This window comes from Cinclus cinclus, chromosome 1 (genome assembly GCF_963662255.1).
Source record: "Cinclus cinclus chromosome 1, bCinCin1.1, whole genome shotgun sequence".
Taxonomy (NCBI): domain Eukaryota; kingdom Metazoa; phylum Chordata; class Aves; order Passeriformes; family Cinclidae; genus Cinclus; species Cinclus cinclus.
Genome location: NC_085046.1, coordinates 62,498,400 through 62,510,305, shown reverse-complemented (window position 1 = coordinate 62,510,305; position 11,906 = coordinate 62,498,400). Strand labels below are relative to the sequence as shown.

Sequence of the window (11,906 nt, the reverse complement as noted above, 5' to 3'; positions counted from 1 at the left end):
CTACGTTTATGCATGCACACGCATATTTTATTTTCCATGCCATCTAAATATGTATTTTTCACCACCCTGTCTTTCAGGTTGTGGGGATCCTCGTTGGACTAGGTATCGTAGCGTTGGTTACCTCCCCCTTGCTGCTTGTGGCATCTCCCTGCATCATCTGTTGCATCTGCAAATCTTGCCGGAGCAAAAAGAAAAAACCCAGCCTGCCGACAACTTAAAACTCTGTGTCTTTCTGAGTTTCCATCTGTGCAGCATATGTATGTGAGAAAGCACAAAGCTTGTGTTTTGGTGCCATACCTACCAAATAATGCTCCCTTTTTTTTTTGCCAATTCTTGGGATAAGTGCCTATTCTTTACAGGCTACTCTATTACTAACAAGTCCTGGTGGGGAAAACGTCTAGATTATTATGCAGTACATATGGTGTAGGTTTTTGCTTCCTGAAGAAGAAAACGGGACACCGTTCAGTACTTCATACCATAAATATGAACTACCATTCAAGACTGATAGAACATTCCCATTTTCCATCAGCTGCACATGACTTGATCGTGCCGCATTACTCTGTCTTTGCAGATCCAGTCATTACTGTTGTGCTTGCTGTTGGTTCTTGGTGACACTCAGATTTCTCAGAAAGTTTTGGGTCTTTTGTAAAAGAGGGAGAAGGAAAAGCCTGATTAGGTTCTTCTGTCTGTTAGCCTGTGTCCAGTTAAATTTAACAAACCATGAAGAAAATATGTTTGGTAGTTTCCTGTCAATTGGCATTTCTCTCAGCATTGAAATCTGTTTGATTTTTACCATTGATCTCAACTACAGAAGTAAAAAAACCAAACAAAACTGTTTCTAAGATAAGGCTTTCTTTTAAGGGACTGGACTACCTGAGAAAGCTGCTGTTTTTTTCACATCAAACATGACTTAACTACAATGAAATATTAGGAATGTGCATATTTTCCTACCATTGGGCATACCTTTTGTCAGTACCATGGGTATATAGAAGATCACAGTGAAGGTAATATTGTAAGAAAGACTGTGATATAGTTCCCATTTTGTGCAGAGTGTTGGGGTCCTGGTTGTGTGTGTACAGAGTGGCAGCATGGGTGCAGCTATGCCAAGCACATATGGACAGTCAATGTATTCTTTTCAACAGTTTACCTGGGGTGGCAGCAAGAATCCTGTTAAAAAGTTATTGAAACCAGGCTAAGCCAAGCCCTCCTTCACAACCTTATGGACCTGCTGAAGTGAATACTTGAGAAATGCAGTGTAAATGTGAACTCCATCCATTGGTGGGGGGTATTTTTTTCCATCCTGCTCAAGGTTAACAAACTCTGTTACTGATATTTTTTAGTTACTCTAAATCTGGAAGGCTGTCATTTAGTAAGTGCTTCATTTTAATTTGGTGCCTCACCACCAAACCAATTCAGATGCTGGTATCAGTTACACCTGTATAAGTTCACTGAACGCTCACTGAAGAGCTGGAATTACTCCAGGCTCAGTCAGGAGTAGCTGAGATCAGACTCTACTCCCTGGAATTTATTTCCTTAATGGATGGTGCTCCTCACAGTCGGGGCCGGTGGCGCTTTTGTTCAGGACTCCCATCTGTGCGTTCTATATCTATGGGAACAGATACAAGTTTGCACCATATGATTGGTTGTAATTCCAAACCCCTTTCCGTAAGGGCTGCGAGGTTTGTAGGTGATGCTCAGCCCGAGCGTGGTGCTCTCCTTTTCCAGGCACACAGCACAGGTCACCTGGAGCGTGCTGCCAGGCGTCCGTGTGTGGTGGTCAGCCCAACCTCGGGAAATTTGCCTTCTTGGCAGCTGGAAATGTGACCTTTTTTTCTGTTTAACTTTGCTCTCTGGTTACTGTAACACAAGTGGCAGGTGTTCTTTTGAGAAAGTGTAGTCTGTTGAGCAGACTAGCAAGGTCAGAGGCCTTAAATGATACTGTCTGTTTTACTTTTTAATTGATTCCTTTTATAAATACTGTCTGACTTTGCTACCAGTCATGGCTGGAGGGCAGGCAGTGCTTTCCAGTGTGAAAAGATATATTTATTCTTCATCCTCAGCTTTGAAGGGAAGCAGAACAGTAGACAGTACATTCTAAATACAGAGTGCAATGCAGGCAACTGCCATTTATAATAAATAAAGAATGTTTTCTGTGTGTGTTTTCTTGAAGAGCACTAATGGTAGTGCTTTGGGGTACTTGTGACAGATTAAAGTGTCCAGCCCTTGGCTTTGCACTGTTTTTCTACCTAGGTTTTTATGGCACTACTGTCATTTCCGTTTTATTTATTAACTTGAAGTTGCAAGTCTTACTTTAACAAAGCCTCAAGGACAAAGATGTAGGAACTGTATAGTCTCTTTTAACCATAACCAGCATTGCAATGTATCAATATCCTTTGCATGTTAAAATTTGAGGTTTTTTTCATGTTTTGTGATCTTACCCATGACTGATGCATCCTTTGCTGTTTCTTTCCTTGTCTTCTCCCCCTTTCTGTCGGCCTGTTTTTGCTAAAATGCCTATTGGAATGAAAGCGTCAGATCTTTTTTTCATTAATGCTGTTGTGTTAATGAAGCTGTCAGGTCCTTCCCTCTGTTAAAGAAATGCAGCTGAAGGTAGCTGTCTTGCACCGGTTTAGGTGCCTGGTGGGTGTACCAAAACTGGCATAAATTAATTACGCAGGAGTTAACACAGCCTGGCAGTCTCTGTGCCAGTCCAGGCATCTGAGAAATGTAGATGTGGATTGGTAGCCCAGCCTTTTGCTGGAGGTCTTTACTCAAAAACAGAGTAAGAAGAGCATTACCTACGGGCACCCCTTCCTTTGGCTGTGTAGGTGCAACAGATGGACCAAGAAGGAAGCTCTAGACATCTTCAGAACTTAAAATTAAAGCTTTACACCAATGAATTTCTTTAAAAGGCCATGTCCTGTCCAGTGCCCTGGCTTTTCACTGCCTGGGAATACTTGAGCAAATGCATTAAGTAGACCCTGGCTTGACTGAATCGAGCTGTACCTATGCTGAAGTGCTGGGAGCAGGAAAGCCCTGTTGCTTTGTTTTCCAGAAGGCAGCTATTTTGCACCAGCTGGCTATGCTCACAGACTTACCAGAGAAACATTTTAGCAGGAATCTTTTTACAGTGTTAGCTTTTGCTTTTGTGTTGCTTTGTTATTTTTTTTTTAATTTTATAAGAAATATTAAAGTCACTTCATAAAAGATTTATTGAAAGCATAACAAATAATACTAGTAATTATTAGGGAGAACGAAAAAAATCAGGACTCTGACTACATCTGACTCCTCTTAATCAAAGTTTCTTTAAACCCACCCTCCTGAGCTCCAGCTATGTGAGGTAGTTGGTGCACATTACTACCAGGCTTCACTGCTCTTTCCATCTCTCTTCTTGCCCCTGTGGCAAGTGGCTGGTGTGGGCAGCAGCCAGTGGAGACCTCAGGGCTGTGGCAGTGCAGGTACCACACAGGAGCACAAAGCCCACCCTGGACTCATCACCAGTTTGTTCTTGGACCTTTACTCACTGGGAGAGACCTTGGGGGTTTTAGGCCTTTAATGTCACATTAATTAACATTTAATTGAGAGAGCATTCACAGATGTCTCTCTTGGAGAACAAAAATGGAAAATACTTTATTCCTTCTGAACCAGGTCTTGGGAAAATTGGGCTCTAGGTGTTTAAAGGTCAGCTCTTAAGAGGCCAGTGCTAGAAATCTGGATTTGTACTGCATCTGGCCACAAATCTCCATGGCCACATGCCACGTCATTTGCCATCAGCCACTGGGTCTATGTCAAATACAGCTGAAGATCCCATTCAGCATTCCATGTCCTTTTGTTAAAATAAGGATCATCATACCTGCTCCCAAATCCATCTCTTAATAAAAAGAAGATATTTATCATGCTACATCATAAGTGCCTCTCTGCAGTATTTATTCCAGAACTGTAGTGGGTGTTCAGTGCTGCCCTTCAGTAAGTGGTGGTCTATTTTTGGTGCATGGGGTTACCCCAAAGAAGGGCACGAGGGGTAACAATAATGAATGTTTCTCGGTGCGTTAACGATGCTAAATGCTGTGTCTTCTTGTCTGTCCAGTAACACAGCATGAAGTCCAAAGATAAGTTTAAAATGTACACAAATTTTACTTGAATGAACTAAGAGAAACTGGATATTGCCTCCATATTTGCATGAAGAGATAAATGCAAGTGGACAGATACAGCTGCATTTCCACAGTGGGACAATAAAATCTACTTTTGGCCGCTCCATTTTTTGCTGCCACTATGGGTGCTTGTGCTGTAGTCCTTGCTGCTTTAAAAATTTGAAATCTGTTTTGTACTGTAATCTCCTTCTCCCAGTCATTCTTTCTCCAACAAATTCCTTTTATGATCTTATTTTTCACCCTGTATTTCAGGCCAAAGATTCTTAGAGCAAAGCTAGTAGATTTCTTTGTATGAGCATAAAAATCTTCTAGCCATTTTCTCCCAGGTTTTGAAAAGAAATTTGATGCTGAGTTACCTGACCAAAGATAGAAATTCCAGACTTGGCTTGTTCAGAAAAACTTGTTGAGACTTAAGAAGTTCTCTTGTAAGACCTAAATAAGGGCTGCTTTGTTAGAGCTCATAGATAAGGGAGCCCTATAGCTTTTGAGCTTCACAGAAAAGATGCTTCTGTTGTTAAGCAGACTTCTTTGGAAATGTGCTGGGGGGAAAAAAAGTAAAAAATCTACATCATGTATACATATTTTTATTATATAAATAAAAAAATTTCTTGTATAGATTCATAATTTAGGGATTCAAACTCTCTGGAGGCTTTCTAGGGTATACTTACCCAGGAAGATAATCTTATAAATATACTGAGGCAGTTGAACAGAGTGTGCTAGTTATAAAACAGTTGTCAGACATCTCTCACCCATGAGTGTGTAGGATGAGATCATAATTTGCATGGCTGGAAATAAAGATGTGAAAATTCACCTTTCCTGAAACAGCCAGAGTTGGTTCTTCTGCAGTCTTCTGAAAGGTTAACTTACTGTTAAGACTCTGGAGAACTTCAGTCTCATTTTCATTTGTCTTCTAGTTAGTAAAGTAATGAAGTGAGAGCTGAATGGTGTTGCTGAGCAGGAAGCCCAAAGGTCTGTCTTGTGTCATGACACTCAAGTTTTTCATAACCAATGTGGTTTTATAATTTATTATTATAATTTATGCAATGAAAAGATAATTTATAATTAGTTATTTATAAAATACTAAGGATGAACTATCATTGCCTTTATCATATGATAGATTTATTTTAATTACATTCCTACTGGAAGGCTTTTTTCTGCTGCTTCCCATAGACAAAGTCATGGTGCACCTGGCCAAGTAAATTTCTGTGATCTACTGCAGTCCACAGTGCACAGTTTCCTACTGTTTTGTAGTTATATCAGGTTTTTTTATGATCCCTCAAATTAGTTCTTTGACTCAAGCAAATCTCTGTTGTTCTCTCTTCTCTGTTAGGAAGGGTAATTTCCTAGCAATGAATTGTATTGACCATCACAATCTGAGCTATAAAGGATGGTACTGGTTGACAAGGTCCACCAACTCTTTTGAGGACACAACCTCATTCTTCTCCCTTCTTCCCAAAAAACTTCCTCTTTTCTTGGATGAAAATTAAGGATCTAAGTAATTTGCTTGTGCCTTCTGGATGTCCAGACAGAAGCTGCAACTTCTGGTGGCCACGTGCCTGGAGATCCCAGACAGGTTGAATGTGCAATGCTGCAGCATGTGTGCAGTGAGTTGCTTAAATTTCAAGAAGGTGCCTGAGCTTTATGGCTTCCTGGGGCCCATGCAGTGGATGTGATGCACAGGTGACTCATCCAGGTGAGGCTTCAAGTGCCACCAGCTCTATGGCACTGGTCTCACTGGTCTCACCATGTTTTGAGCGTATCCCAGGTTTTCATTGGGGACCCTGTCTCAAGCTTGCCCTTTCCATAGCTACCCACCCACCTCCAAAATGCCCCAGAACCCAGAGCAAATCTGTTCATTTTCCAAGTCTCTAGCTGCTAGCCTGGTCCAGTTTCACAGGAACTTCAGTTCACATGGGCTACTTGCAACTCAGCTGGTCTAAACATTCACTTTTCCCTTGTGAGCAAGGCTTGGGAATGAAGAGAAGCAGAACTGTTCCATTCACTGGTACTGGCATCATAGGCACCAAGGGTCACCATGTGAGAGCTCTTTTAACTGCCTCAGCATTGCTTATTTCTGAAAAAACACCTGTGTTTTAAATGTGTGTAGATGGAAGTGTCCAGCTCTGACACCGGGTGTGTTTGTGTGCGTGGTGCGAACCAGCAGCAGCCATGGACCCCTGTCCTGCCCCTTGCAGATTTTACATTCTGTTTGTGTATTTCTTGGGGTTTTTTTCTTTTCCTCCAGGTAATATACTTTCTTCACCACTTTTCTTCTGGTGAAGGGCAAAAGGGTTTGATCTTTGTAAGATTTGTTAAAATATTTTTGTGTTTATAAGAAGGAAGTTGACATGTATAAAGAAATAAGTGCTTTTGTAATTTTTTTTGTGGTATGATTCCGCATTTAAATGTTTTACAGATGCAGTTTTTTGCACTCTCTCTGCATATATTAGTAAAAATTGTATTTATTTTCTGTCTTTAAGATTCTGTCTTTAAGGTTTACTTCAGGGTTTTTTTTCTGATGTTATAAAATGAGGTATGTGCAACATTAAAAAATTAGTGTGAAGACATTGTCTCATTTTGTTGTAATCAACTGTCTTTAAAAAGATAACATTTATGGAAAGAATTTGAATACATCAGATGTGCTTAATGGAAATTTTGAGGATAAAAGAAGGCAAAAGAGCTGGGATCAAGAGTCTTCATTCTTATTTACTTTGATTGTATGATCAATGATTGGCATTAATGGAATGATTGGCATTAAAATCCATTTAAAGAGTGTGGTGCAAGCTCTGGATTAGCCCTGGGAGCTGCTGCAGTGGTGTGCAGACAGTGGTGGTGTCTGCTCTCTGTAGGTGGGATGCAGGTTTACTGAAGATTTGCTCCCATGCAAAGTCTGGTGAAGATTGTGGCTTGGGAGTTGCCAGGAGCTGGAACTACCCCAGGAAGTGGATGTGGGAGGTGTGGCAGGCTGCACAAAGCAAAGTCAGCTCCTCCAGGGTCCCCTTTCTCTTCACTTGCTCCCTCAGCCCTGCTGTCCTTGCAGCAGAATGGGGCCTCATGCTCCAGGTTTCCAAAGGACTTGATGGAATGCTACATCCTGCCGTGTGCTTTCAGACATCCATGCTCCTTAGTTTCCTCACACTCCCACATCCCACAGTGCTTAGGAGAAACAACCACAGCTGTCTCTTTGAGCATCACACATGAAGGTGATGTTTGCTGTTAAATATTTCTAGCTCAGCTACAATTACTCAGCATCTGAAGGTAGAATTTTCCAACTGGCTGACACATCCTTGAAAACTGCGTGTCATCTGTGAGCCTTTTCACCTCAGTACATTATCTGAAATGTCTTGATAGTTTTGCCTCCAAGAACATGTTTTCAGGATGAAGATTGAGGAGAATACCACCATTTTCACTTAGAGCTCAAAATTTTGGTAATGCATGTACATTTTCCCCTCGACCAGATTGCTTAGATTAAATTCAGCGCTGATATTATTCCACTTATACACAGTAATTTTTTTTTTTTAAATATGTGTGTGTTCAAGGCTCTGGTCTTATGCAGCAAAGCAGGAGCGACTTACCAGTCCACACATTAACAAAGGTTGCAGCAGACTGAAGGTTTCCAGCACAGCACTTTTCCTTCAGAGGATCTTGCTGATTACTGACGAACCAGCTTTCTGATGGGAATGTGTCTGTTCTGTCAGACTTGTGATGGGCACCAGCTGCTGGCAGCCAGTGTGCCTGGTACCCTGCCAGCCTACCAGCTGCCAGTGGTGGGCAAACTGCCCAGCTTCCCACCTGGTAGACAAGTGAACTGCCAGCTCCTCACCTGGCAACTTTGAAGAAAAACAACAAATCTTTTCCAAGGAAAAGATACACATTTCTCAATTTCCAATATTTAAAATTCCAAATCAGACTAGTCTAAGCAACCCAAACATCTTCCAGACAGTTTTGGAAAATAAAAAAAAAAGTAAATGGATTCAAATTTGATTTGATCCCAGCTTCAAGGTGCAATTTCCCTTCCCAGCTTTTGCACTTGTCATGAAGAATAGTTTTATTCAAAAGCCTTGTATTTCAGTTATTTGTAACCAAATCCCTCAATTTTAAATTCTCCATGTTTTTCGAGATTACATAAGATGTCATTTACCTTTTTAACCTCTGTGCGTGCACATCCATCCACCCACCCACACCCACACCACACAACCCTCAGTGTAATCCATCCTTCCAGTTTGACAAATACAACCCACATCACCCTCTTAAAACACCTTTCCTGGTCTCCCATTTTTGCTCTGGGGAGACCTTATGGGTGGTGCCATCATCATCATTCTGTCACATTTCCCTGTGGGTCCTGTGACTCTTCCTGGGAATTCTTCCTCTTCTGTAGGCAGAAATTGCAGAAGGATTGCCCTTGCAAGTATCTTTCCCAACGTCCTTTGATCCTAGTGCCTGCTTGGCAGCTCCTTTTCCTTTCAAGTTCTACAACTTTTCCAGTTGGAAAACTTCTTAGTTTTTGGAAACCAGAAATACAGAAAATTATAACAAAAAGGCTTGTCTTTCTACAGAGCTTTCCATGGATATTGCATAATTAAAAAACATGAAGAAATCCAAAATCCAAAGCCCACAACAAAAATCAAACCAACATCCAATACCACCCACAAAATCACATTTCTCAGAGGAAAACTTTCCCCTTGGTGCCATGGGTTTCTTCTTGCATGGGATGTCTCATGCTGAGCTTGTCAGCCCAGAGAACACCTTGTTAACACCTCTGTATTGAGCCATGTCTGCAGCCACTGCCATGCTGAGTCTCAGAGGTGTCCAACAGGCTTCAAATCTATACTGTGATACTCAATATAAAAAAAACAAACTTTAATCCTTTCTTGTCATTCCTTTCCCTAATCTGAACTCTAGCTGTGCTAGCAAGCAGTGCACCTAGCAATAGGTGTGCTTTAAAATTCAGCAGGGTTGCTGGAATAGCCTTGTCAGAGCTTTTAAGCAAGTCTTGTATCCACACCTGCCTGAAGACATGCTTGTGTTTTATCCAAAAGGGGAAAATTGCAGGATCTCCAGTTCCTCAAAATGGGGTTATAAAAAAGTGTCTGCAGAAGGGTGAAGCCTCTAATCAAGAGCACCCGAGCACCCCATGTCTTTCTCCTTAATAGTGTCACATAGCAAAGAAATGAAAAATCCTTCCTGATGCTGACCCTTATTTAGCATAGTCCATTATCAAGCATAGTCAGTAATTTCACAGTCTCACCTACTTGAGATCCATGCCAGTGTCAAGAAGCCAGGCTCTGAGAAACCTGGAGGGCTGGCAAATTAGTAGGTAATTGTGTTTTCCTGGCTAAAAAATTTGTATTTAAACCCAGGTGGGAGTTAATGCCTGTGGTAGTGTGTGTGGTTGTCAGTTGTGAGAGGTAAGAGACTGCTGCTGCTCTCCCCCAGCAGCTTCTGCTCATCCTGGGCACCACAGCTAGTCGGGGAGCTGTTGAATTGACCCATGTGAGTGTGTCTGAACATCCTATTGCTTGGTAGGGTTGTCCAGAGAAGTTGTGGATGCTCTATCCCTGGATGTGTTCAAGACTGAGCTGGATAAGACTTTGAGCAACCTGATATACTGGAGTTGTCCCTGAATGTGGCAATGGGTTGGCATTAGATGATCTTGAGGACCCTTATAACCTTAACCATTTTATGGGATAGGAGTCTGTGGGTCAGGCCCTTAGGAAGAGGACTCCAGGAAGTGCCCAGAAGCAGTGCTCTGGATGCTGGAGGAAGTAGTTCAGGACCTTGAACCTTGCTTGGCTGAGTATCTCTTGAGAAAGCTTTGAGGTTTTTTTAACTGTACCTGCTCCCATTTGGAGCTGTTTTTCCTCCTGTTTTCCCTGGGATTCACAGTGAGATATGCAGTGGGAAAGATCAAGGGATTGATACCTGACTCCTTGGGATGCTGAAGCTTGACTAAGCTCTGTTGTTCTGCCCACAGCATTGCCAGGAGCGGGGAATTAATCTGTTTTCTGCTATGCCGTGTTCAGTTTTGCTGACCTATACTTTGCCTGTTTAGTTGTTACCTGGGAGGGACAGTCTTCCTGATGATCTTTTAGCTGGAGAAGCCTTGTGGCATGTCTGCTACCCAAGTTGGCTGATGGGAGAAGTAGCGCCAAGTGAGGTAGTGTAATTTTAAAAACATAATCAGAATGGAAAGGAAACTTCTAGCTTTGCTCAGGCTATGACCACAAACAACTAAAATGCGACATGCCCTGGAGCCTCCAGCCTTTGTCATCACAAGGTTCAGTAGGGAGCAGTTTGTAGCTCCTCAGGGTCAGTGGTTTCAAAGTGGCAACAAGGATGTTCTGGGCTGCAGCCAGATCCGAATCCCTCTTGGTTGGGCAAGGAAGTGCAGCAGGGCCTGATACAACTGTGGTGGCTCAGAAACCAGAAGAATGTTTGTGGCTGTGGTGGGTTGGCTGAGTTTTACACTCATTTCTACCACTTCTGAGCTATGTTGTATTCACATCACCCTGATGTGTGGTCTAGGGCTCTTGTCCAGAGGAGAACTCTGGTAGACAGAGTGGAGGCTTGGGGTGGCTGTAAGAAAACTTTCCTCTTCTTTTCCACCAAATGTATAACATTTGGCATGGTGGTATGTGTGTTTAATTAAAGGCTTCAGTCTGTATTGCAGGTAGCTTCTGGAGGAAAAGATACTTCACTAGTTAGCCAAAGGTGTCCTGGTTAAAGTTCAGCTGTTAAATATGACCCTCTTACTAATTCAATTTATGAAGATGAGTGATTTCCCATAATGTCCCATCCCTCATGCAGACTGTAATGCTTGTGGGTTTTCTTTCTGTCTATTCCCTCCGGACAAGTGGTACAGCTGTTCATACTGTTATGTGATTATTTGAATTGGCACCCAGTACAGCAACTCCAGAGCACTGTGAGAGGTGGTAAATGTGTCTCCTTTCCAGGGCTGTGCTGCTGCACAGAGCTTGGCTTGAACCTGTTCATCAGCTGCAGGGAGCTTGCACAGGGTCTTACCATGGTGATATGAAGGGAGAGTTTTGTCATGAATTTGGTCCTTTCACCTGTCTTCTCCGTGTAAGAGTCAACTGCTTTCAACAATGCCCTAATCCCATCTTAGATGAGCCAGTAAAACTGCCTGTGTGCTGAAGGTGAGGCCTGTTTATAGAGGAAACACAAGGGGAATGGGCATGGCTGTAAAAGCTTTTTGTCCAGTGTCCTGAATCCCAGCTTGGGATCAGAACAGGACATATGAAAGATGCTTCATAAGAGCTTGGAAGAGGAGCCAGGGGAAATGTGACTGCCCCTGACTCTCCTGCCTTCCAGGGCTCTGCTTACCCTTACTTCCTGGCAGCTCCTGGTGTGGCAAGACCCATCCTCTGAGCCCCTCCAAATTCCTCTGGAAATGAATATTGCAGAGAAAAAAACTAAACTTGACTGCAGAGAGATAAAAACCCTTTCAAAGCAGGGAAAGGCAAATGTCTGTGTGGGAGAACACATCATGGGAGTAATGTGTAATACTACATTAGTTTTGTTCATTTTTGTAAGATGACTTGGTTCAGCTGCCAGAGTTGAGGCATATGGGATCAATAAAAAGAATTCAAATAAAGGAGCATGTATGTAAACAACAGGGGGTAACTCAGCAAAAATCAAGCATGTATTTCTTTGTTAATTAAAAGCAAGCCCCTAATTCTAAGATTCTAGTGGTTCATAATATCTTTAAGGATTTTGGTCACTCTTCCCAGCTGT

The 11,906-nt window shown here is 42.2% G+C and overlaps 1 protein-coding gene across 1 annotated transcript in view; it reads left to right on the top strand.

Annotated features, from left to right (window-relative positions):
* RNF144B (ring finger protein 144B) overlaps positions 1–218 on the top strand; it is a 29,131-nt gene extending 28,913 nt beyond the window's left edge. Inside the window, exon 7 of the mRNA XM_062498756.1 lies at positions 78–218. Within this exon, the coding sequence (XP_062354740.1) occupies positions 78–218 (141 nt within the window). The remainder of the gene's footprint in view (positions 1–77) is intronic.
* Positions 219–11,906: the final 11,688 nt, after the last annotated feature.